Source organism: Heptranchias perlo, chromosome 35 (genome assembly GCF_035084215.1).
Source record: "Heptranchias perlo isolate sHepPer1 chromosome 35, sHepPer1.hap1, whole genome shotgun sequence".
NCBI classification, from domain to species: domain Eukaryota; kingdom Metazoa; phylum Chordata; class Chondrichthyes; order Hexanchiformes; family Hexanchidae; genus Heptranchias; species Heptranchias perlo.
In genome coordinates, this window is record NC_090359.1 from 13760412 (window position 1) to 13787495 (window position 27084).

At 47.3% G+C, this 27084-nt stretch overlaps 1 protein-coding gene and 2 non-coding genes across 5 annotated transcripts in view; 1 reads left to right on the forward strand and 2 right to left on the reverse strand.

The window, feature by feature from the left end:
- The first annotated feature begins 1385 nt into the window (after nt 1–1385).
- trnal-uag (transfer RNA leucine (anticodon UAG)) lies at nt 1386–1467 on the forward strand. Its single transcript has one exon. It is a non-coding gene; the product is annotated as a tRNA-Leu (tRNA).
- A 5434-nt stretch (nt 1468–6901) lies between these two features.
- On the reverse strand, nt 6902–6973 carry trnah-gug (transfer RNA histidin (anticodon GUG)). The gene has a single exon. It is a non-coding gene; the product is annotated as a tRNA-His (tRNA).
- Nucleotides 6974–21731: 14758 nt separating this feature from the next.
- Nucleotides 21732–27084, reverse strand: part of LOC137302085 (CD209 antigen-like protein E) — a 57414-nt gene continuing 52061 nt past the window's right edge. For all 3 annotated transcript variants that reach the window (XM_067971771.1, XM_067971770.1, XM_067971769.1), the window contains one exon: nt 21732–22144. In XM_067971771.1, the coding sequence (XP_067827872.1) occupies nt 21988–22144 (157 nt within the window). In that variant the 3' untranslated portion in view covers nt 21732–21987. The remainder of the gene's footprint in view (nt 22145–27084) is intronic.

The window sequence follows — 27084 nt, forward strand, 5'->3', positions numbered from 1 at the left end:
CACCACTAAAATTGCGAGGAGCTCCTGGACTATTTTCTCACAAAGATTGAGACCATCCGTTCAGCTGCCGCTCCAGTGGAAAACTCTCCAGTGGCTGGAGTCAGACGGAGCACAAAAGAAGATGGTAGTGGTTGTTGGAGGCCAATCATCTCAGCCCCAGGACATTGCTGCAGGAGTTCCTCAGGGCAGTGTCTTTGGCCCAACCATCTTCAGCTGTTTCATCAATGACCTTTCCCCCATCATAAGGTCAGAAATGGGGATGTTTGCTGATGATTGCGCAGTGTTCAGTTCCATTCGCAAACCCACAGATAAGAAGCAGTCCGTGCCCACATGCAGCAAGACCTGGACAATATCCAGGCTTGGGCTCATAAGTAGCAAGTAACATTCATGCCAGACAATTGCCAGGCAATGACAATCTCCAACAAGAGAGAGTCTGACCACCTCCCCTTGACATTCAACGGCACTACCATCGCCGAATCCCCCACCATCAACATCCTGGGTGTCGCCATTGACCAGAAACTTAACTGGACCAGCCATATAAATACTGTGGCTACACGATTAGGCCAGAAGCTGGGAAATTCTGTGGTGAGTGACCCACCTCCGGACTCCCCAAAGCCTTTCCACCATCGACAAGGCACAAGTCAGGAGTGTGATGAAATACTCTCCACTTGCCTGGATGAGTGCAGCTCCAACAACACTCAAGAAGCTCGACACCATCCAGGACAAAGTCGCCCACTTGATTGGCACCCCATCCACCAACCGAAACATTCACTCCCTTCACCACCGGCGCACTGTGGCTGCAGTGTGTACCATCCACAGGATGCACTGCAGCAACTCGCCAAGGCTTCTTCGACAGCACCTCCCAAACCCACGACCTCTAACATATAGAAGGACAAGGGCAGCAGGCACATGGAATAACACCACCTGCACGTTCCCCTCCAAGTCACACACCATCCCAACTTGGAAATATATCACCGTTTCTTCATCGTCGCTGGGTCAAAATCCTGGAACTCCCTACCTAACAGCACTGTGGGAGAACCTTCACCACATGGACTGCAACGGTTCAAGAAGGCGGCTCACCACCACCTTCTCAAGGGCAATTCGGGATGGGCAATAAATGGTGGCCTCGCCAGCGACGCCCACATCCCATGAACGATTAAAAAAAGGCAATAATGGCGCGGCTGGGATACAAAGCCATGCTGGCAAAGCTCAATGGATTAGCAGTCCATCACCTCAACCACTCAGCCACCTGGTCGCAAGAACAGTGCAAAGAAAGCCCTTTTATTTGATTCTTTCAAGGCAAAAATCTTGGACTCAAAGGTCAGAGTCGGAAAGCCGCTTTTCAATCACCAGTTCCGAGATTCTGGACAACACCCTTGTGAAATGGTAGCGTGGCCGAGCGGTCTAAGGCGCTGGGTTTAGGCTCCAGTCTCTGCAGGGGCGTGGGTTCGAATCCCACCGCTGCCATAATTTGAGCTGTTAATTATTTTACCCTCATCACCAAAATCTTTCTTTTCTCAGCAGTGTCATGCGTGCCATTAATGTTGTTGGGGCACAACTGCCACACCTGATGTACATCGTCGTGATCGTTTTGTGGTTGACACTCTGCGTTGTGGTCGCAGTAACATCGGTGCGAATCCGAGTCTCCACAGAGTTTCATTTACCGATTTTTTCCTTTCCCACATGTGCTGAGAGGATGCAGCAAGAAATCAATCTTTAGAACATGAAAGGAAAATGTTTTGGTGAAACCTTTCAATTCCGTCAAATCCCACCTCTCTCACATGCCTGTACTTGATGTTCCACAGTTCAAACCCGCCTCTTCTCCCAGCTTTTTCTTCCTTCCACAGTCAAGAGGCCGCCTTTCCTTTCCTCCTTCCATTTCATGGACACTTTCCTGCTCCATTGCCGACTCTAACATTCACTTTCACGATCTCACTCCTTTAAGTTTGTTCTGCTCCGACCGCTGTTTCTATTGGGCACATGTCCCATTCGCACCAATGTTCATTTGTGCCTTGAAATCAGTCGATACATTTCGATCTGCGTGACCGCTCGACAGACAAACACGACGAAAGCAGGGCTGGTCTCTGGAAAGACAGCCGCCCGATTGTTCACGAAATTTACTTGGGGAATCTTGTGATCCAGGGGATGGTAACTGAAGAACTGGTTTTTGTTTTGATGCTTGTTGGCTCTTTTCTCTCAGCAGTTGAGTTGCGTGAGTGACGGGCAGCGCGACAGAGCTGCGAATGGTGGTTGAAAGGTTCACATTTGGCAAGTTGGGGCGGTGCAGTAAGATCGGAAGTGTTCCGCCTTGATCTTAATAGTTCTGTTGAAACATGCGATTGAATCGAGTAGAGGATAAATGTAAAGAGCGCCTGTGGGGAAAAAGGAGCGATTACAGGCCATGAGCGGAAGGTCTTTCAAATTCTCGTGGCGCAGGACGCTGTGTGCGGAAACGGCAGATTTTAAAGCGCGTGTGTTGGAAAGTAAAGTGCGATCTTGTGTGTGAGAAGAACACAAGAAAGTTGTGCTTGAAGCTGCGCCCTTGAGGCAAGTTGCAGGTTGTCAGGAAAACTGCGATAGTGAAAGCTCAAAAATAAACCCAGAAACTGCTGGCAACACTCAGCAGGTCAGGTAGTATCTGTGGGGAGATACTCAAGTATTTATCCAATTCTCCTTTTAAAGTTACGATTGAATCGAGCTCCACCATCCTTTAAGGCAGTGCGTTCCAGATCATAAAAATTCGCTGTGTAAAAAAAAATCTCCTTATTTCCCTTCTGGTTCTTTTGCCAATTATCTTAAATCTGCGTCCGTTGGTTGCCGACCCTCCCGCCAGTGGGTGAAGTTTCTCCTTATTTACTCGATCAAAACCCCTCTTAATTTTGAACACGTGGATTACTTCTACCCTTAACCTTCATTGCTCGAAGCAGAACAATCCCAGGTTCTCGAGTCTCTCCACACAACTAAACCCCATCCCTGGTATAATTCTGGGAAATCTCCTCTCCATCCTCTCCAAGACCTTGACCTCCTTAATAAATTATAGTGCCCAGAATTGGACACAATACTTCAGATGAGGCCTGAACAATGATTTATAAACGTTTAACATAACTTCCTTGCTTTTGTGCTCTATTTCTCTATTATTAAGCCAAGGAACCGGATGCTGTTTTAACGGCTTCACCAACTTGTGCTGCCACAGTCAAAGATGTTGATGAAAACTGTCGAAACTTAACACTATACAAATGCATTAACACACAAACAAGTAGTACAAGGAGAAACTTTATTGAACCCCAACTTGTATACAAGTGGAAGTGCACCTCAAACAATGGTTGAGGGTGCAACTTCGCCGAGTCAATGAAACAGCTCATGTTTATACAATTCATTATGCAACGCCCACCTGTTACAGAATATGGGCGTACACGTACATTCTTTATTGGCTCAGGTAGTTGGTTAATCAAGTGGTGAGCCAGCCCCCGAACATTCACAGCCATCACGTCGGCCTGAGCAGATGTCAGCTATTTTCTTTCTCTCTGCATTCCTGTTCCTTGTTATCAGGAAGGCTGGAGCCAGTCTCAAGGCATCATGGCCATTCATCAACTCTATTATTATTCTATTCTGTCCTTATCTTAATGAAGGCCAGGCTGTGCTAGGCTTAATTATCAACATACCATGGCTCAAACGCAATCACACAATTGTGCTTACTTTGTGTTTGTGGCTAATCCTATCATGTGAGTTAATAAAGAGTTAATATGGTCAAGTATCCCGTCATGCACTTCCACAAAATCACCAGTAACACATTGGGTGAGAAAGAATAACACAGCACAGGCCGGGATAGCGGAGAGAGACAGAGACACGTGTTGTGATCTGTAACTTTTTATAAACACTTCAGTTTATTTCACTCCGTGTGCAACACCGTGCGATCTCCCCTGGTGTGTCAGGTTTCAGTGTTTATACAGAGTGGTAGACGAGGGTCTGTGTGCGGAGGGTTCGGGGGGTGAGCTCTGATTCCCGCCCTCTTCTGGATTGAAAGGAGAAAAGAATGAATGAGAGAGAGAAGCGATGTGGGAGAAGGGATGATGGAAGAATTTGTCTGTGAATTAATTAAAGTGGCCAAAAATAAGATAATATTAAGATATCATCAGCAGAACATTAATACAAGCTGTAAAACAAAAGCAAAATACTGCAGATGCTGGAAATCTGAAATAAAAACAGAAAATGCTGGAAATACTCAGCAGGTCAGGCAGCATCTGTGGAGAGAGTTCTGATGAAATGTCATCGGCCTGAAAGGTTGTTTCTCTCTCCACTGATGCTGCCTGACCTGCTGAGTGTTTCCCGCATTTTCTGTTTTTATTATTAATATAACCTGAGCTCTCTCAAGCGTTTGTTGGTCGATTCACTGATAAAGCTGGGAATTGAGGGGAAGCTGGTTCATGGCGAACCCCAGCTCTGAATCCACCCGGCAGAGAGTTCAAGGAATGTTTAATATAAATGAGATTCACCGACAGTCTCAGAAAATCTCTCCTTGATGGTCGGTCTCATTCTCCCGAAATGAGGAATGAGCGGGAGGGGCAATTCCACCCGGGGTTATATTTTATTCCAAGAGAATGACCCAAAGTGCAGTTTACAGTGGGGCTGAAACAACTCAATTGGGCGAGCGTTCAACAGATTGTAAAGGGCCCTGGTTCGATCCCGGGTTTCAGCAGTTTTGGGTTGTTTTGTTTCTTCTTCTTTTGGCCGATTCTCGAACATTTATTTGCACTGACATTTTTACCCGACACTGAACGGTTGGGGATGGAATAGAGAGACATCAAGGATGTCTGTATTCAGCTTTTATTTCTCTATTTCCTTCTGCCTTTCTCTCTGATTTTTGTCTCTCTCGGTGCCCGATGAACATTTGATTTGATGCATTTGTCCTAAACTGATGCCTTTTCCACATCTCAGGGCGGTCAGACACGCTCTGTCTGTCTGTTACTGCTTGTGACCATGAACGGGAACAGGCCGCGAGTTAAACATTTATCAGCAAACCGCCAGAGAGATAACACAGCGGGAATAAAACACATTGCCTCACATTGTTAGACACCGAGTGACACAGATTGTAATGTGTGTCAGTAAACAGACCCGGAAAACAGAATCCGAGAAAGGAAAGAAATAGAGAGATAGAAAAGAGTCATAAAAAGAAAGAAAACCCTTTCTCCACCCCAACAACAACAACAACTTGCATTTATATCGCGCCTTTAACGGAGTAAAACGTCCCAAGGCGCTTCACAGGAGCGATTATCAAACAAAATGTGAGACGGAGCCACATAAGGAGATATTGGGACAGGTGAGGTCGGTTTTAAGTGTCTTAAGGGAGGAGAGAGAGGTGGAGAGGCGGGGAGGTTTATGGAGGGAAATCCAGAGCTTTGGGCCCAGTCGGTTGAAGGCACGGCCGCCAATGGTGGAGCGATGAAAATCGTGGATGCGCAAGAGGCCTATTTTTCCATGCCCTCTCTTTGCTTTCCTATTTTCCTTTTTAATTTCACCAACGTTTAATGATTTCTCACCATTTAAAACATATTCTGATCTTTTATTCTTCCCATCAAAGTGAATAACCTCACTTTTCCACACATTATACTCCATCTGCCACCTTCTTGCCCACTCACTTAACCTGTCTATATCCCTTTGCAGACACTTTGTGTCCTCCTCACAGCTTACTTTCCTATCTATCTTTGTATCGTCAGCAAACTTGGACACATTGCACTCGGTCCCTTCATTTAAGTCGTTAATACAGATTGAAAATAGCTGACGCCCAAAAACGGCCGGCATTGCTCTCTGTTCAGTCAAGAGGAACTTCCCTGCCTGGAAATTGGTCCCAGCCTTGTTGAGGTGCAACACGTCCATCTTGTGCAGGTGTTTAATATTAATCAATGCACAATGAGGCCCTGGGAAAGCGAGTATCTCTCCACAGATACTACCTGACCTGCTGAGTGTTGACAGCAGTTTCAGGGTTTATTTTTGTGCTTTCACTGGAGCAGTTTTCCTGACAACCTGCAACTTGCCTCAAGGTCGCAGCTTCAAGAACAACTTTCTTGTGCTCTTCTCACACAAAAGATCGCACTTTACTTTCCGACACACGCGCTTTAAAATCTGCCGTTTCCACACACAGCGTCCTGCGCCACGAGAATTTGAAAGACCTTCTGCTCATGGCCTGTACTCGCTCCTTTTTCCCCACAGGCGCTCTTTACATTTATCCTCGACTCGCTTCAATCTCACGCTTCAACAGAACTATTAAGATCAAGGCGGAACACTTCCGATCTTCCTGCACCGCCCCAACTTGCCAAATGTGAACCTTTCAACCGCCATTCGCAGCTCTGCAGCGCTGCCCGTCGCTCACGCAACTCAACTTTTTAGAGAAAAGAGCCAACAAGCATCAAAACAAAAACCAGTTCTTCAGTTACCATCCCCTGGATCATAAGATCACCCAAGTGAATTTCGTGAACATTCGGGCGGCTGTCTTTCCTCAGAACAGCCCTGCTTTCGTCGTGTTTGTCTGTCGAGCGGTCACGCAGATCGAAATGTGTCGACTGATTTCAAGGCACAAATGAACATTGGTGCGAATGGGACATGTGCCCAATAGAAACAGCGGTCGGAGCAGAACAAACTTAAAGGCGTGAGATCGTGAAAGTGAATGTTAGAGTCGGCAATGGAGCAGGAAAGTGTCCATGAAATGGAAGGAGGAAAGTAAAGGCGGCCTATTGACTGTGGAAGGAAGAAAAAGCTGGGAGAACAGGCGGGTTTGAACTGCGGCACATGAAGTACAGGCATGTGAGAGTGCTGGGATTTGATGGAATATTTGGTTTTATTTCATGTATTAAAGGTTGAAATATTACTGCATTCGATGAGCAAGAGAGGCAGAAGACAAAAACTATGCCGTGACTCGGATTCGAACCGAGGTTGCTGCGGCCACAACGCAGAGTACTAACCACTATACGATCACGGCACCACACCACAGCTGGAACTGCTCGGCCTGTAGTATTTATAAAGCTCCTTTAAGGTAGCAAAAGATCCCAAGGGGCTTCACAGTCACGTTTTCAAACAAAATTTGACACAACCACAGAAGGAGATATTCGAAGCAAAATACTGCCGATGCTGGAAATTTGAAAAAAAAAACAGAAAATGTTGTAAATAATCAGCAAGTCAGGCAGCATCTGTGGAGAGAGAAACAGAGTTAACGTTTCAGGTCGATGATCCGTCGTCAGAACTAGAAAAGGTTGAAGATTAAACAGAAATTGTGCACTTTGATTGATACTTCACGTTATTCACATCTTACACTCGCAGCACCTCCGGCCGCCAATCAGGACTTTACTGATTTGAGCAGAGTTCAGTGAGCAATGCAAAATTCATCCACAGTGGCTTCGGATTGGACTGAAACCCAGGACTTCTGGATGAATATAATGAAGGAACCAACACATCAAACGGTAAATGCAATAATGGCGCGGATGGGATAAAAACCATGCGTGGAGAGAGAGGTCGAGAGTGAGCATGTGACCGTGCGTGGCGTTGAGCGTGGATCTCAGGAAGCGGCGGGAGCAGTGGTTGGAGGAACGCTGAATATCATGGAGATATCTGGAATCATGGGCGGATCCGAAACATGAAGGGTGGAATTTAAGTTGGAATCCACGTGGAATAAGTCGGAGCCGGACACAGTTGCTGAGGAAGGAGATGTGTCTGTGAAAGTGAGTTTTAGTAGAAACCTGATCAAACACTCTCTCTTCAGCAGCACCGACTCTCTCTACTTCAGAGCTGTCCTGGTCCGCAGTTCCATTTCATCCTTCGCCTCATCCGGAGCTTCAACAAAAAACTTTTTTCTTCCTCTTAGGTGTCAAGGACCGCAAGTTTCAACAACTCTTAGATACCAACACCCCTCCCGATCCTTCTTCCCCTTCACTTTCCTCTGACCCCACCCCTCCCTCCAATCTCTTTGTCGTGTTTTCACCATTCCCTCTGACCATACCCTCTCTGACCCCGAACGTCAGTCCTCAGCAAAGGCTTCAGTTTCATCCCCTTACGCCCCCACCTCAACGGGTTTCGAGCTCGACACGATGCTGAGCTCTTCTTCCGTCGCCTTCACCTCCGCGCCCATTTCTTTGTCCAGGAGTCTTCCCCCCGCACAGCGGACCCTGTCTCCCATCTTCAGATTTCTCATTCCACCTGGACCCCTCCCTCTATCCTCTTACCCTCTCTTGATCTTTCCATTGGGAACTGCCAGCGTGACATCGGCCGTCTCAATTTCTTTACTCCCCTCACTCACTCTAACCTCCCTCCCTCTGAACTCGCAGCACTCCGTTCTCTCAGGTCCAACCCTGACATTGTCATTAAACCTGCTGACAATGGCGGCGCTCTTGTTGTTGTGAGGCGAACAGACCTCTACCTAGCGGCGGCTGAACGCCAACTCTCCGATACCTCCTCCTACCTTCCTTTGGAGCGTGATCCCACCACCGAACATCAAGCCATGGTTTCCCAGGCCGTCAATGACCTCATCTCCTCTGGAGATCTTCCTCCCCAAGGCCTCCACCTCATTGTCCCCCAACCCCGCTTCTAACTCCTTCCAAGATCCACATGCAGAACTGACCCAGGAGATCCATCGTCTCAGCCTGTTCGTGCCCCCGGATAATTATTTCTTCCGAGTTTAACTCTACTTTCTCTCCCCTCGTCCAGTCTATTCCGACCTATATCCACGAATCTTACAACTCCATGCGTCACTTGAACAATTTCCAGTTCCCCGGCACTAACCATCTCCTTTTCACCATGGACTTCCAGTCCGTCTACACCTCCACCACCACCCCCCCCCCCACCCCCACCCCCAACAACAGGACGGCCTGCGGGCCCTCCGCCGATTCCATGAACGAAGGCCCAACCTATCCCCATCCTCCACCACTCTCCTCCGTCTGGCTGAACTTGTTCTTACTTTGGACAACTTCTCCTTTGACTCCACTCACTTTCTCCAAATGAAAGATGTCACTATGGGAACTCATGTGGGTCCGAGCTATGCCTGACCTTTTCTGGGGGATACGTGGAAGATTCTTTGTTCCAGTACTACTCTGTTCCCCTCACCTCTTTTTCTGGTACATCGATGTCACTTCCTGCTCTCGCCCCAATCAAGTTCGCTTCCAATTTCCACCCTCCCCTCGCCTTCACACGGTCCATCTCTGAACCTTCCATTCCCTTCCTCGACTTCTCTATCTCCATTTCCGGGGATGGTCTGTCAACCAATGTCTGTTATAAGGCCACCGACCCCAACAGCTACCTTGATTACACTTCATCCCACCCCGCTTCCTGTAAGGACTCTATTCTGTTCTCCCAGTTTCTCCATCTCCGTCGTGTCTGTTCTGATGATGCCACCATCCACACAAATGCTTCCGATATGTCTTCCTTTTTCCTCAATCGAGGATTCCCCTCCACTGCAGTTGACTGGGCCCTCGACTGTGTCGGTCCTATTGACTCCACTTCTGCCCTTACCCCTTCCCCTCCCTCCCTCCCAGAACCATGAATGGGTCCCCCTTGTCCTTACCTTCCACCTCACCAGCCTCCACATTCAATGTATGATCCTCCGCCATTTCCTCCACGTAAAAGCGCGATGCCACCACCAAAAACATCTTCCCCGCCCCTCCCCTTTCATCCTTCATAATGGACCGCTCCCTCCACAACACCCTGGTCCACTCTTCCATCACCCCAAACACCCGCTCTCCTCCCCACGGTACCTTCCGACTCGAGCGCAGGAGATGCAACACCTGCCCTTTCACCTCCTCCTTTCCCACCTTCCAGGGCCCCAAACATTCCTTCCAGGTGAAACAGCGATTTATTTGTAATCGTTTTGCTGAACACCTCCGCTCAGTCCACAAGCGTGTCCCTGAGCTTCCGGTCTGTTGCCATTTTAATTCCCCGTCCCAATCCCACTCTGACCTCTCTGTCCTCGGCCTCCGACTCCGTTCCAATGAAGCTCAACATAAGCTCGAGAAACAGCACCTCATCTTTCGATCAGGCTCTTTACAACCTTCTGAACTCAACATTGATTTCAATAACTTCAGATCATAAACACTGCTCACATTTTTTCGGAGATCAAGTGCTGATTGTGGTTCTAATGTTGCCATTTACAGCTCCTCTTGACCCATCTTTTGTTTCTTTATTTGTCCCATCACCACCCTCCTTGCCTTGCACCATCATCCCTTTTGTTATTTAATCACTCCTGCCCTCCACCCTATCAGAGAGCTTCCCTTTTGTTCTTTCCTCCCCTCCCCTTCCTCCCCCATCCCTTTTCCTGACGCTGTACTTGCTTAAAAACTGTTTAATCTTCAACCTTTTCCATTTCTGACGAAGGGTCATCGACCTGAAACGTTAACTCTGTTTCTCTCTCCACAGACACTGCCTGACTTGTTGAGTATTTACAGCATTTTCTGTTTTTATTTCAGATTTCCAGCATCTGCAGTATTTTGTTTCTGATATCTCCTTCTGTGGCTCGGTGTCAAATTTTGTTTAAATACGCTCCTGTGAAGCGCCTTGGGACGTTTTGCTACGTTAAAGGTAAATAGTACAGACAACGTTTGCACAGGTGGGATGTGGTGCCGTGATCGTATAGTGGTTCGTACTCTGTGTTGTGCGCTGCGTCTTTTGTCTTCTGCCTCTCATGCGAATAGAATGCAGTCATCTTTGATACGTGAAAGCAAATCTAATATTCCATCAAATCCCAGCACTCTCACATGCCTGTACTTGATGTTCCACAGTTCAAACCCGCCTCTTCTCCCAGCTTTCTCTTCCTTCCACAGTCAATAGGCCGCCTTTACTTTCCTCCTTCCATTTCATGGACACTTTCCTGCTCCATTGCCGACTCTAACATTCACTTTCACGATCTCACGCCTTTAAGTTTGTTCTGCTCCGACCGCTGTTTCTATTGGGCACATGTCCCATTCACACCAATGTTCATTTGTGCCTTGAAACCAGTCGATACGTTTCGATCTGCGTGACCTCTCGACAGAAAAACACGACGAAAGCAGGGCTGGTCTCTGGAAAGACAGCCGCCGGATGTTCACGAAATTTACTTGTGGAATCTTGTGATCCAGGGGATGGTAACTGAAGAACTGGTTTTTGTTTTGATGCTTGTTGGATCTTTTCTCTCAGCAGTTGAGTTGCGTGAATGACGGTCAGCGCGACAGAGCTGCGAATGGAGGTTGAAAGGTGCACATTTGGCAAGTTGGGGCGGTGCAGTAAGATCGGAAGTGTTCCGCCTTGATCTTTATAGTTCTGTTGAAATTTGTGATTGAATCGAGTAGAGGATAAATGTAAAGAGCGCCTGTGATGAAAAAGGAGCGATTACAGGCCATGAGCGAAAGGTCTTTCAAATTCTCGTGGCGCAGGACGCTGTGTGTGGAAACGGCAGATTTTAAAGCGCGTGTGTCGGAAAGTAAAGTGCGATCTTGTGTGTGAGAAGAGCCCAAGAAAGTTGTTCTTGAAGCTGCGCCCTTGAGGCAAGTTGCAGATTGTCAGGAAAACTGCTATAGTGAAAGCTCGAAAATAAACCCAGAAACTACTGGCAACACTCAACAGATCAGGCAACATCTGTGGAGAGATATTCGCTTTCCCAGGGCCTCATTGTGTATTGATTAATATTAAAGACCTGCACAAGATGGACGTGTTGCACCTCAACAAGGCTGGGACGAATTTCCAAGCAGGGAAGTTCCTCTTAACTGAACAGAGAGCAATGCCGGCCGTTTTTGGGTGTCAGCTATTTTCAATCTGTATTAACGACTTGGATGGAGGGACCGAGTGCAATGTGTCCAAGTTTGCTGACGATACAAAGCAAGATGGGAAAGTAAACTGTGAGGAGGACACAACGTGTCTGCAAAGGGAGATAGACAGGTTAAGTGAGTGGGCAAGAAGGCGGCAAATGGAGTACAATGTGTGGAAATGTGAGGTTATTCACTTTGATGGGAAGAATAAAAGAACAGATTATGTTTTAAATGGTGAGAAATAATTAAATGTTGGTGAAATTAAAAAGGAAATTAGGAAAGCAAAGAGAGGGCATTAAAAATACTGGCAAGTAAAATTGAGGAAAACCCAAAATATTTTATAAATACATAAAGAGCAAGAGGATAACTAAGGAAAGAGTAGGGCCTATTAGAGGCCAACAAGATAACCTATTCGTGGAGGTGGAAGACGTGGGAATGGTTCGCAATGAATAATTTGCGTCTGTCTTCGCAAAAGAGGGGGACGATGCAGAGATTGTAGTTAAGGAGGAGGAATGTGAAATATTGGATGGGATAAACATAATGAGAGAGGAAGTATTAAGGGGTTTAGCATCTTTGAAAGTAGATAAATTGCCAGGCTCGGATGAAATGTATCCCAGGCTGTTTAAAGAAGCAAGGGAGGAAATAAGGGAGGTTCTGACCATCATTTTCCAATCGTCCCTGGCTACAGGCATGGTGTCGGAGGATTGGAGGACTGCTAAAGTTGGCCGTTCTTTAAAAATGGAGAAAAGGACAGACCCAGTAAATACAGGCCAGTCAGTCTAACCTCGGTGGTGGGCAAATTATTGGAATCAATTCTGAGGGACAGCATGAACCTTCATTTAGAAAGGCACGGATTAATCAAGGACAGTCAACATGGATTTGTTAAGCGAAGGTTTTGTCTGACTGACTTAATTGAATTTTTTGTGGAGGTGACAAGGAGGGTTGATGAGGGTCATGCGTTTGATGTAGTGCACATGGATTTTCGCAAGGCTTTTGACAAGGTCCCACATGGCAGACTGGTCAAAAAAATAAAAGCCCATGGGATCCAGGGGAAAGTGACAAATTGGATTCAAAATTCGCTGAGTGGCAGGAAGCAAAGGGTCATGGTTGACGGATTGTGACTGGAAGGCTGTTTCCATTGGGGTTCACGGGGTTCAGTACGAGGTCCCTTGCTTTTCGTGGTATATATTAATGATTTAGACTTAAATGTAGCGGGCATGATTAAGAAGTTGGCAGATGATACAAACATTGGCCGTGTGGTTAATAGTGAGGACGAAAGCAGTAGAATGCAGAAAGATATCAGTGGACTGGTCAGGTGGGCAGACAAGTGGCAAATGGAATTCAATCCAGAAACGTGTGAGGTAATGCATTTGGGGAGGTCAAACAAGGCAAGGGAATACACAATAAATGGGAGAATACTGAGAGGTGTAGAGGGAGAGAGAGACCTTGGAGTGCGTGTCCACTGATCCCTGAAGGTAGCAGGACAGGTAGATAAGTTGGTTAAGGAGTCATACGGAATACTTTCCTTTATTAGCCGAGGCATACAATATTAGAGCAGGGAAGTTATGCTAGAACTGTATAAAACACTAGTTAGGCCACAGCTTGAGTGCTGTGCACAGTTGTGGTCACCACATTACAGCAAAGATGTGATTGCACTTGAGAGGGTACAAAGGAGATTTATGAGGATGTTGTCAGGACTGGAGAATTTTAGCTATGGGGAAAGTTTGGACAGGCTGGGGTTGTTTTCTTTGGAACAGAGGAGCCTGAGGTGTGGTTTAATTGAGGTGTATAAAATTATGAGGGGCCTGGATAGAATGGACAGGAAGGACCTATTTCCCTTAGCAGAGGGCCCATTTAGCAGGGGATTGGTCGGAGGATTAGAGATGAGATGAGGAAAACAAAATTCACTCAGAGGGTGGTGGGGTTCTGGAACTCACTTCCTGAAAGGGTGGTAGAGGCAGAAACCATCATCACATTTAAAAAGGACTTGGATATGCACTTGAATTGCCGTAACCTAAAGGGCTACGGACCAATTGCTGGAAAGTGGGATTAGGCGGGGTGGCTCTTCTACGACCTGTAGAGACATGATGGCCTGAATGGCCTCCATCTGTGCCATAAATTATCCATGTTTCCATGTTGATGTTCATTTTGCTGTCTTGTACATGAAATACAAGAAGTTAACATGCAGGTACAGCAAGCAATTAGGAAGGCAAATGGTATGTTGGCCTTTATTGCAAGGGGGTTGGAGTACAAGAGTAAGGAAGTCTTGTTGCAATTATACAGGGCTTTGGTGAGACCACACCTGGGGCATTGTGTGCAGCTTTGGTTTCCTTATCTAAGAAAGGACATACATGCCTTAGTTGCGGTGCAATGAAGGTTCACTAGATTAATTCCTGGGATGAGAGGGTTGTCCTATGAGTGGAGATTGCGTAGAATGGGCCTATACTCGCTGGAGTTCAGAAGAATGAGAGGTGATCTCATTGAAACATGAAAAATTCCGAGACGGATCGACAGGGTAGATGATGAGAGGCTGTTTCCCCCGGCTGTGGAATCCACAACTAGGGTTCTTAGTCTCAGGGTAAAGGGTCAACCATTTAGGACTGAGGTGAGGACGACTTTCTTCATTCAGAGGGTTGTGAATCTTTGGAATTCTCTATCCCAGAGGGCTGTGGATATTGAGTGTATTCAAGTCTGAGATCGATAGATTTTTGGACTGTAAGGGAATCAAGGGACATGTGGATCGGGCGGGAAAGTGGAGTTGAGATCGAAGATCAGCCATGATCTGAGTGAATGGTGGAGCAGGCTCGAGGGGCCGCATGGCCTCCTCCTGTTCCTATTTCTTATGTTCTTAAAATGTGGAACTCGGTACCACAAGGAATAGTTGATGATACTAGTATAGATGCATTTAGGGAAAGCTAGACAAACACATGAGGGAGAAAGGAATAGAGGATATGTTGATAGGGTGCGGTGAAGAAGGGTGGGAATGTGGAGCATGAACACAGTCATGGAACATTTAGGCAGAATGGACCGTTTCTGTGCTGTAAATTCTATGTAATTCTACGATAGACAAGTTAATAGAAGGTGCAGACAGTTGATAAGTTGAATTTAATGTGGAAATTATGAGATAATATATTTTAGGAGGAAAAACCAGGACTGGAAGTGCACACTCAATAGAACGGCACAGACCCTGTGAATGAACAGAGAGACCTCGCGTTTCAAATATATATTCCATGAAAGTGCAGATCCAGGTCGATAATGCCCATCTCCAACCTCCCTTTCCTCTCCAAAGTCCTTGAACGTGTTGTCGCCTCCCAAACCCATGCCCATTTCAACCGCAATTGCATGTTTGAATCCCTCCAATCAGTTTTCCGCCCCTGCCACAATACTGAAACGGCCCTTATCAAAGTCACAATTTACATCCTCTGTGACTGTGACCGTGGTGAACTATCCCTCCTCATCCTTCTCGACCTGTCTGCAGCCTTTGACATGGTTGACCACACCATCCTCCTCCAGTGTCTCTCCTCCGTCTTCCAGCTGGGTGGAACTGAGCTCGTCTGGTTCCATTCCTATCTCTCCAATCGTAGCCAGGGAATCAAATGGAATGGCTTCTCTTCCTGTTCCTGCACCATTACCTCTGGCGTTCCCTAAGGATCTATCCTTGACCCCCACCTATTTCTCATCCACATGCTGCCTCTTGCGATATCATCCGAAAGCATAATTTCAGGTTCTACATGTACGCTGACAACACCCACCTCGACCTCACCACCTGTCTCGAACCCTCCACTGTCTCTGATTTCTCACACTGCTTTTTCAACATCCAGTAATGGATGAGAAAAACATTCCTCCAACTAAATATTGGCACAAACTCCGTTCCCGAGTCACCGACTCCATCCCTCTCTCTGGCCACAAATAAATAGACCATCATGAAATGTTCACAGTCCGTTTCTTGAGCCTTCTCCTTCGTCGAAGAATCTTTTAAACTCCTCGCTCAAGTAACCATTGATCTTAATGTCCTGTTTTGCGGTATGTTCTCGATTGTTCCAGGTCAGCATTGCAATAATTCGGGGTAGTTGAAAAGTGGGATCATTATATTAAATCGAGATATTTATCACAGCCCCGCCCCCCAAACATTCAAACCACCGTTCAGGAGGAGAACCCCTCTGCTCGCTGACCGACATTGGCTCCCAGTCCACCAACATCTCAAATTTGAAATTCTCATCCTCGTGTTCAATTCCCTCCATGACCTCGCCCCTCCCGATCTCTGTCACCTCCTCCACCCTGACAACCCTCCGAGATCTCTGAGCTCCTCCAATTCAGGCCTCTTGTGCATCCACGATTTTCATTGCTCCACCATTTTTTTTTTATTTGTTCACGGGATGTGGGTGTTGCTGGCAAGGCTGGCATTTATTGCCCATCACTCAGAGGGCAATTAAGAATCAACCACATTGGGTCTGGAGTCACATCTCGGCCAGACCGGGTGAGGACGGCAGGTTTCCTTCCCGAACGGACATTCGTGAACCAGATGGGTTTTTACGACAATCCGGTAGTTTCATGGCTATCATTACTGATGCTAGTATTTTAATTCCAGATTTTTATTTAATTAATTGAATTTAAATTCGCCAGCCGCCGTGGTGGGATTTGAACTCGTGACTCTGGATTTTAGTCCAGGCCTCTGGATTCCTCGCCCAGTAACATAACCACTACGCTACCGTGGCGGCCGTGCCTTCAACGGACTGGGCCCAAAGCTCTGGATTTCCCTCCCGAAACCTCCCGCCTCTCGACCTCTCTCTCCTCCCTTCAGACGCTGAAAACCGACCTCACCTGTCCCAATATCTCCTTTTGTGGCTCCGTGTCACATTTTGTTTGATAATCGCTCCTGTGAAGCGCCTTGGGACGTTTTACTCCGTTAAAGGCGCGATATAAATGCAAGTTGTTGTTGTTGGGGTGGAGAAAGGGTTTTCTTTCTTTTTATCACTCTTTTCTATCTCTCTATTTCTTTCCTTTCTCGGACTCTGTTTTCCGGGTCTGTTTACTGACACACATTACAATCTGTGTCACTCGGTGTCTAACAATGTGAGGCAATGTGTTTTATTCCCGCTGTGTTATCTCTCTGGCGGTTTGCTGATAAATGTTTAACTCGCGGCCTGTTCCCGTTAATGGTCACAATCAGTAACAGACAGACAGAGCGTGTCTGACCGCCCTGAGATGTGGAAAAGGCATCAGTTTAGGACAAATGCATCAAATCAAATGTTTATCGAGCACCGAGAGAGACAAAAACCAGAGAGAAAGGCAGAAGGAAATAGAGAAATAAAAGCTAAATACAGACATCCTTGATGTCTCTCTATTCCATCCCCAACCGTTCAGTGTCGGGTAAAAATGTCAGTGCAAATAAATGTCGGAGAATCGACCCAAAGAAGAAACAAAATAACCAAAAACTGCCGAGACCCGGGATCGAACCAGGAACCATTTCAGATCTTCAGTCTAACGCTCTCCCAACGAAGCGACTTCGGCCCGACTGGAAACCTAAGTTTTGCCTCAGCCTCTTGGAATAAAATATAACCCCGGGTGGAATTGCCCCTCCCGCTCATTCCTCACCGGGAGAATGAGACCGACCATCAAGGAGAGATTTTCTGAGACTGTCGTTGAATCTCATTTATATTAAACATTCCTTGAACTCTCTGCCGGGGGGATTCAGAGCTGGGGTTCGCCATGAACCAGCTTCCCCTCAATTCCCAGCTTTATCAGTGAATCGAACAACAAACGCTCGACAGAGCTCAGGTTATATTAATAATAAAAACAGAAAATGCGGGAAACACTCAGCAGGTCAGGCAGCATCTGTGGAGAGAGAAACATCCTTTCAGGTCGATGACCTTTCATCAGAACTCTCTCCACAGATGCTGCCTGACCTGCTGAGTATTTCCAGCATTTTCTGTTTTCACTTCAGATTTCCAGCATCTGCAGTATTTTGCTTTTGTTTTACAGCTTGTATTAATGTTCTGCTGATGATATCTTAATATTATCTTGTTTTTGGGCCATTTTAAGCAGGTTCATGGACAAATTCTTCCGTCATCCCTTCTCCCACATCGCTTCTCTCTCTCATTCATTCTTTTCTCCCTTCAATCCAGAAGAGGGCGGGAATCAGAGCTCACCCCCCGAACCCTCCGCACACAGAACCCCGTCTACCACCCCGTGTGATCCAAGAGACAATTCAATGCATTACAGTCTGTATAAACACAGAAAGCTGACACACCAGGGGAGATCGCACGGTGTTGGACACGGAGTGAAATAAGCTGAAGTGTTTATAAAAAGTTACAGATCACAACACGTGTCTCTGTCTCTCTCCGCCATCCCGGCCTGTGCGGAGTGAGCTGATCTCAACTGGTGTGGTACTGAGTCCCACACGGAGCAGGGTGGGCACATGTTCAATCTCCAGCCTGTACTGAGTGAGCTGATCTCATGAGGTGTGCTCCTGAGACACGGAGCAAGAAAAGCCGAGGCTCAGTCCAAGGCCTGAGCCGAGTGAGCTGACTCAACGTGTTCCTGGTAATTTTCATCAACATCTTTGAATGTGGCAGCACAATTTGGTGAAGCCGTTAAAACAGCATCCGGTTCCTTGGCTTAATAATGGAGAAATAGAGTACAAAAACAAGGAAGTTATGTTAAACGTTTATAAATCATTGTTCAGGCCTCATCTGAAGTATTGTGTCCAATTCTGGGCACTATAATTTATTAAGGATGTCAAGGTCTTGGAGAGGATGGAGAGGAGATTTACCAGAATTATACCAGGGATGGGGTTTAGTTGTGTGGAGAGACTCGAGAACCTGGGATTGTTCTGCTTCGAGCAATGAAGGTTAAGGGTAGAAGTAATCCACGTGCTCAAAATTAAGAGGGGTTTTGATCGAGTAAATAAGGAGAAACTTCACCCACTGGCGGGAGGGTCGGCAACCAACGGACGCAGATTTAAGATAATTGGCAAAATAACTAGAAGGAAAATAAGGAGATTTTTTTACACAGCGAATTGTTATGATCTGGAACGCACTGCCTTAAAGGATGGTGGAGCTCGATTCAATCGTAACTTTAAAAGGAGAATTGGATAAATACTTGAGTATCTCTCCACAGATACTACCTGACCTGCTGAGTGTTGCCAGCAGTTTCTGGGTTTATTTTTGAGTTTTCACTATCGCAGTTTTCCTGACAACCTGCAACTTTCCTCAAGGGCGCAGCTTCAAGCACAACTTTCTTGTGCTCTTCTCACACACAAGATCACACTTTACTTTCCTGCACACGCGCTTTAAAATCTGCCGTTTCCGCACACAGCGTCCTGCGCCACGAGAATTTGAAAGACCTTTCGCTCATGGCCTGTAATCGCTCCTTTTTTTTCTTTCAACCGCCATTCGCAGCTCTGCAGCGCTGCCCGTCACTCACGCAACTCAACTGCTGAGAGAAAAGAGCCAACAAGCATCAAAACAAAAACCAGTTCTTCAGTTACCATCCCCTGGATCACAAGATTCCCCAAGTAAAGTTCGTGAGCAATCGGGCGGCCAGACCTGTTTGTCTGTCGAGCGGTCACGCAGATCGAAATGTATCGACTGATTTCAAGGCACAAATGAATATTGGTGCGAATGGGACATGTGCCCAATAGAAACAGCGGTCGGAGCAGAACAAACTTAAAGGCGTGAGATCGTGAAAGTGAATGTTAGAGTCGGCAATGGAGCAGGAAAGTGTCCGTGAAATGGAAGGAGGAAAGTAAAGGCGGCCTATTGACTGTGGAAGGAAGAAAATGCTGGGAGAAGAGGCGGGTTTGAACTGTGGAACATCAAGTACAGGCATGTGAGATTGCTGGGATTTGACGGAATGGATAGATTTTCGCCACCAATAAAAAATATTTCTTATATATATTTAAGATTGATATATTGCTGCATTTTATTGGTATGTGTGGCAGAGAATAAAAGAGGCGAGAAAGTTATGCCGTGATTCGAATTTGAACCGAGGTTGCTGCGACCACAACGCAGAGTATTAACCACGATACGATCACGGCGCCACACCTCAGCCATAGTTACTGGTCCCGAACCGCAACAATAGGCAACGCCTGACTGCTTTGTGACGAAGGATTTTTGGAGAAGAGGTCAAAATAAGCAGCGCCTCAAAACTGTGTCAGAATGGCGGTCCAGCCCCTCCCACGGCCCATCCTTTAAATATCCACCCAGCAATTTCACCAGCGCTGGTTTCATCAACTTGTGCTTCTTTTTAATTTGTTCTCGGCATTATCTGTCCTGATCCTTTACTTGGCCCTCTAGAATCCTAGAATCATAGAAAGGCTACAGCACGGAAGGAGACCATTCGGCCCATCGAGTCCGCGCCGGCTCCATGCAACAGCAATCCAGCTGGTCCCACTCACCCGCCCTATTCCGGTAGCCCTGCAATTCTTTTCCTTTCAAGTCCTTATCCAGTTCCCTTTTGAAGGCCATGATTGAATCTGCCTCCACCGCCCCCTCGGGCAGTGCATTCCAGATCCTAATCACTCGCTGTGTAAGAAAGTTTTTCCTCATGTCACCATTGGTTCTTTTGCCAATCACCTTAAATCTATGTCTTCTGGTGCTTGACCCTTCTGCCAATGGCAACAGTTTCTCTGTATCTACTCTGTCTAAACCATTCATGATTTTGAATAACTCCGTCAAATCTCCTCGCAACCGTCTCTGTTCCAAGGAGAACAGCACCAGCTTCTCCAGTCTGTCCACGTAACTAAAGTCCCTCATCCCTGGAATCATTGTCGGAAATCTCTTCTGCACCCTCTCTCAGGCCATCAGATCTTTCCTAAAGTGTGGTGCCCAGAACTGGACACAATGCTCCAGTTGTGGCCAAACCAGTGTTTTATAAAGGTTCATCATAACTTCCAAAATTTTTTACTCTATGCCTCTATTTATAAAGCCTAGGATCCAGTATGCTTTTTTATCGGCTTTCTCAACCTGCCTTGTCACCTTTAACGATTTGTGCACATATACCCCCAGATCTCTCCGTTCCTGTACCCCTTTTAGAGTTGTGCCCTTGTGTTTATTTTGCCTCTCCTCGTTCTTCCTACCGAAATGAATCACGTCGCATTTTTCTGCGTTAAATTTCATCAGCCACGTGTCCGCCCATGCCACCAGCCTGTCTATATCCTCTTGAAGTCTATCACTATCCTCCTCACTGGTTACTACCCTTCCAGGTTTTGTGTCATCTGCAAATTTTGAAATTATACCCTGTACCCCCAAGTCCAAGTCATTAATATATATCAAGAAAAGCAGTGGTCCCAGCACCGACTACACGGCATCTACACATTTGTCCAATGCCCCTAGAGTGAAGCGGGATCACTTTTCACTCGTAAACCAGCAACCCTGATGTTAAAATCATCTGCCGGAGAAAGACGTGATTTCAGCGCGGTGACACTGGGCCAGAGCAAAGTTCAGTTAATGTGATTGCAGAGTGGCGAGGGAGTCAAAGGATATGGGGAAAAGGCGGAAAAGTGGAGTTGAGGTAAAAATCAGACCAGCCATGATCTCATTAAATGGTGGAGCAGGCTCGAAGGGCCAAATGGCCGACTCCTGCTCCCATCTCTTCTGGTCTTGTGATCTTATGGTGGCGAGAGGGTGGATTTGCAACTCCTGTGCGGTGTCTCTCCGTTTCACTCACTGTACTCAGACACACTTCTCTCTATCTCCCTGCTGGTGTCTTCTTTATCGATCGAAACTACGAGAGAATATTTAATCCAGAAGCTGTTTTATTAATGCTGCCGATCGTGAATGTGTGTCGGTGATGCAGTGAATGTTGCAGAAAGACACCACCAGAGGGAGGTGGAGAGGGGATAACTGAGCATCGTGAGTGATGCAGAGAGACCTGCAAACGGAGGGAGAGAGAGAGAGGGAAGGGCTCTGATTTGGGCCAATCTGGTTCAATAAACCCAAAAGTGTTTAGCGACTAAAATAACTGATCAAAAGGAAAGTTTTTAAATTGTGCAATCTTTAATAGAAAGTCATGGGAATGTGGAGCTGATCAGTCAGTGCCTGCAGGAGAAAGTGCCCGACTCAGGATATTGTGGAAGGGGCTCTCCAGGAACATTCAGCTCTCTGATTGACCTGCTGTACATTTCCGGCATTCTCGGGTTTTAATGCAAAAAAGGACAGAAATCATCAGGCGAGTCGGGCACTTCCGCTGTTCTTCTATTTGTCTGATCTTCACAGCAACGTCCGCAAAACTAACGCTGCACAAGAGCGGTTGATTTTCGTTCACAAATCCATTTCCAACGCTTGGCGCAGCAATCGTCGTTCCAGCCCGTGGAAGAGGTGATGGCGCAGTTCTCATCCTTACAGTGTGCGCTCTTGTAGTTATTTGGTTGATGGCTGCGCCAAAATCTGTACAGACCAATCAAAAATCCACACAAATAACTATGACGGAAATGTTCCTTTTAGTTAAATGGAAGTGAATATTTTGTTTCTCTGATTGTAATCCAGTTCCTCAGTTATAGAAATTGACCTCCTCATAACCTCAATCACTCGGCACTATAGGTGTCTCAGGGGCTCAGTCCCCTTTCCAGGGTCTAATGTGCTGCACAGGAACAGAAGGCCCTGGGTTCCAGTGCTGGCTTGTCTGGAGTCAGCTGATTGGAAAGGTTGGTGGTGGGTGATGGATTTATCCACAGTCATCCCTGAGCACAGGGTGGATTCAGACCCCTGACCCAATCCCAATCGCTGCCCAGTGGCCTCGGCTGCAAACCAATGAGGTGAATGTTTGAGGTTCTCCGACTGCGCTGCCGTAACTTTGGTGGGATTTCGGCGGAAACCCCATTCACGTGTCTAAATGGACATCAGGCAAAGTTACAGCAGCAGAGTGGGAGAGTCCGGAGGAAATTCAGCCCCACATATCTGAGGGCCATCTGTGCAGGAGAGGGAAGGATCTGCTCTGCTGGGTCCTACGGGCAGAGCCTGTCAAAGCTCATTGGGAGGTGAATTCACCATCGACAGTGGCACAAAACGGGCGGTAGTGAATTGGGAGCAGGTCCGAGAAATTACCGAATATCTGTGAGTTTCTGCTGATCTTCTACCGATGTTGCTGGCGGCCAATCAGGAGAGCCACGGAGGGAATTACCGGCAGAAGTATCGGGCTTATCGGGTACAGTAGTGTAGGGGTTATAGAGTACAGTAGTGTCGGGGTTATAGGTTATAGGTTATGGAGTGTCGGAATTATAGTGAACGGTAGTGTATGACGTCGAGGGTGTGTCAGTGTAGGTAGAATAGGGTGCAGTAGTGTGGGGTGAAAAGGTCCTGCAGTTTAGGAGTTATAGGGTTCGGTAGTTTAGTGGTTATAGGGTACGGTGGTGTATGGGTTATAGTGTACGGAGTGCAGGGGTTATAGTGTACGGAGTGCAGGGGTTATAGGGTACGGAGTGCAGGGGTTATAGGGTACCGAGTGTAGGTGTTTAGGGTACGGAGTGCAGGGGTTATAGGGTACGGAGTGCAGGGGTTATAGGGTTCGGTCGTGTAGCGTTTATAAGATACAGTAGTTAAGTGATTGAAGGTTATTCGGTATGGTAGTTCAGGGACTATAGGGTGCGGTAGTTTATTGGTTAAAGGTTGTATGGTGCGATAATGGGGTTTTAGAGTACGGTAATGCAATGTTATTGGGTACGGTACTGTAGTGTTCATCGGGTACGGTAGTGTCGGGATTATATTCTACAGTACTGTAATTGTTAAAGAGTAGTTCAGTGGTGGTAAGATATGGTGGTTTAGTAATTAAAGGAGATGGGATTCGGTAGTTAAGGGTTTTCTGGTACATTAGTGTAGGGATTATAGGTTACGGAGTATTGGAGTTATAGAGTCCACTAGTACAGTGGTTATAGGATAGTTCAGTGGTTAAAGGTTATAGGCTATGGAGTATATGATTTGTAGGGCGCGGTAGGGTGCGGGGCCGTAGGCTGCGGTAGGGTGTGGGGCCGCAGGGCGCGGGGCCATCGGGCATGGGTAAGACGTGGGGCCGTAGGGCGCGGGGCCATCGGGCGTGGTCGGGCGCGGGGCCATAGCGCGGGTCGGGTCGGGGCCGTCGGGCGCGGTAATGCAAACATGTAACAAGGTGATTAAGGGCCGATATATCAGCTGCAGGATGATGAGGGCCCTGATACCTGAGGAAGGGTATTGCCCCTTTAAGAACCTCACCTTTAGCAGGAAGGGTATTGTCCCCTTTAAGAACCTCGCCTTTAAGAGGTAATTTCTCCTGGAGTGAGTAGAGACCTCGCCCCAGACAGGTGAGCATCAAAGGGTGAGGTTCAACAGAAGCAGGGGAACTGGACGAGGCTGGGAGTTGGAGAGTTTTCTCGGTCCTGCTGAATTGATTGTACTGTGTAGTTTTGTGTTCTGTAAACTATGAGAAGTGTTTAAAGTACGGATTGTTCTTGGACCACTGTTTGTAGGACAAAGGAAGCTCTGAGACGATAGTGCCGTGTAACATGTGGTGTCAGAAGTGGGATCGGTGTCTCCAATAGAGAAATAAAGAGACCAAATCATAATGGAGGAAATGTTTAGAGAGCTGGTGCGGGCCACACGAGGTCTGGAAGAGCCGACCGAGACATAAATGAGAGGACCACTCAGATCCTTGAGGCCCAGCAGGAGATCACCCAACTATTATTGAACCAGGCTGCCCAGAGTGGGGTAGAGCTCGCTGAATTGAGGCAGCAGCGGGGCCAGATGGAGGGTCAGGAGTTCCCCATCCAACCTACTAGAGCCAGTCTCATGCTGCAGAAACTGACTCCCGACGATGAACCTCTTGGCCTTTGAAAGGTGTGCCGAGTGGGAGAGGTCGGCCCAAGACCAATGGGTTGGCATGTGGCCCCCTTCTTAGTGGGTGGTGCTCCGAGGGCCAACTTTGACCTGGAGCCGCAGGTGGAGGCCAATACCCAGAGCTGAAGTCGGAGATCCTCGGGAGGGCTGGCGTCACCTTAACTGTGTGACTCAGAGGTTCAAGGCCTGTTCCTACCAGGAGGGCAAGGCCCCCCCACTCTCACATGTATCACTTGATTCATATGGTCAGACGGTGGCTTCAACCTGACAGCGACTCGCCTGCCAGGATGGTGGAGTTGTTTGATGATGGACCACAACCCACGGGCTCTTCACCCCAGATCAGGAAGTGGGTGGGTCAAGGGGACCCGGCCAATGCCCAAGATTTGATCGCGTTGGTTGAAAGACAATTCGCAGCAGAGGAACTGGTCAAATCCCCGACGTTCTCCAGGCCACAAAACCCTGGGCGACCCCCTGAGTCCAAAGAATGGGACTGGATCACGGGCGGATAAAACTCTGGGGGGAGCGGGGCCGCGCGATACAGGCGGGGGGGGGGGGGGGGGAGCGGGGCCGCGCGATACCAGCGGGGGGAGTGGGGCCGTGAAGCGACACGCTGCCCGAACCAGGATACCCTGATACGAAGGACGGGAGGTGATATAGACGGCCGACAGGAAAGGGGGCAGGTTGGGAGCCTCTCCCGAGTCTTCCCTTCTCCGATCCGGAGTTGTATCAGGCATCCGAGAAACCCACAAAATCGAAAAGGGAACAGAAGAGAGATGAAGCACAGGGGAGTAGGGCAGAGAATCCTAGAGTTTTAGTCGGGGACCAAGGCTATTTAAAAAAGGAGAGAGAAAACAGGGAACTACAGACTGGTTTGCCGAACATCAGTAGTAGGGAAAATGCGAGGGTCTATTATAAAGGATGTGATAACAGGACACTTCGAAAATATCAACGGGATTAGACAAAGTCAACATGAATTTATGAAAGGGAAATCGTGTTTGACAAACCTACTGGAGTTTTTTGAGGATGTAACTGGTAGAATAGATAAGGGAGAACCAGTGGATGTGGTGTATTTGGATTTTCAGATGGCCTTTGTTAAAGTCCCACATAAGAGGTTAGTGTGCAAAATTAAAGCACATGGGATTTGGGGTAATGTGCAGACGTGGATTGAAAATTGGTTAACAGACAGGAAACGGAGAGTAGGAATAAATGGGTCTTTTTCAGGGTGGCAGGCAGTGACAAGTGGGGTACCGCAGGGATCAGTGCTTGGGCCCCGGCTGTTCACAACATACATCAATGATTTGGATGAGGGAACCAAATGTAATATTTCCAAGTTTGCCGATGACACAAAACAAGGTGGAATTGTTAGTTGTGAGGTGGATGCAAAGAGGCTTCAAGGCGATTGAGACAAGTTGAGAGAGTGGGCAAATACATGGCAGATGCAGTATAATGTGGATAAATGTGAAGTTATCCACTTCGGAAGGAAAAACAGAAAGGCAGAGTATTATTTAAATGGTGATAGATTGGGAAATGTTAATGTACAAAGGAACCTGGGTGTCCTTGTACACCAGTCACTCAAAGCAAACATGCAGCTGCAGCAAGCAGTTCGGAAGGCAAATGGTATGTTGGCCTTCATTGCAAGATGATTTGAGTACAGGAGCAAGGATGTCTTACTGCAGTTATACAGGGCCTTGGTGAGACGACACCTGGAGTATTGTGTGCAATTTTGGCCTCCTTACCTAAAAAAGGATATACTTGCCATAGAGGGACCGCAGCGAAGGTTCACCAGATTGATTCCTGGGACGGCAAGACTGTCGTATGAGGAGAGATTGGGTCGACTAGGCCTGTATTCACTCGAGTTTAGAAGAATGAGAGGGGATCTCATTGAAACATATTAAATTCTGACAGGGCTAGACAGACTGGGTGGATGACTCCCCTGGCTGGAGGGTCTAGAACAAGGGGTCACAGTCTCAGGATACGGGGTAGGACATTTAGGACTGAGATGAGGAGAACTTTCTTCAGTCAGAGGGTGGTGAACCTGTGGAATTGTCGACTACAGAAGACTGTGTCACTGAATATATTTAAGAAGCAGCTAGATAGATTTCGAGACACAAAAGGCATCAAGGGATCTGGGGAGAGAGCTTTAATATGGTATTGAGATCAGCCATGATCATATTGAATGGCGGAGCAGGCTCGAAGGGGCGAATGGCCTACTCCTGCTCCTATTTTCTATGTTTCAAAGACCCCGACGCCTCGGCTTCTCTGGCCCCAGAGGGGAACCAGGGCCTGGTACGAGTGGGGAGAGAGAAGCCCCTCAGGCCAACCTCCCAGCAGAGGAAGGGATAAATTCTGAGGGACTGGATGTGTGTAATTCAGACTTTCAACGGCAGCAGTTAACTGATCCAGTCCGTCATGTGAAGAGGTAGTGGAGGAAACGCGTGGAGTCTGAGGGCGGGAGGGGAGTCCAAGGGCGGGATGGGAGTCCGAGAGGTGAGCGCAGTGTAAAAGGAAAGTCCCGAGAGCGG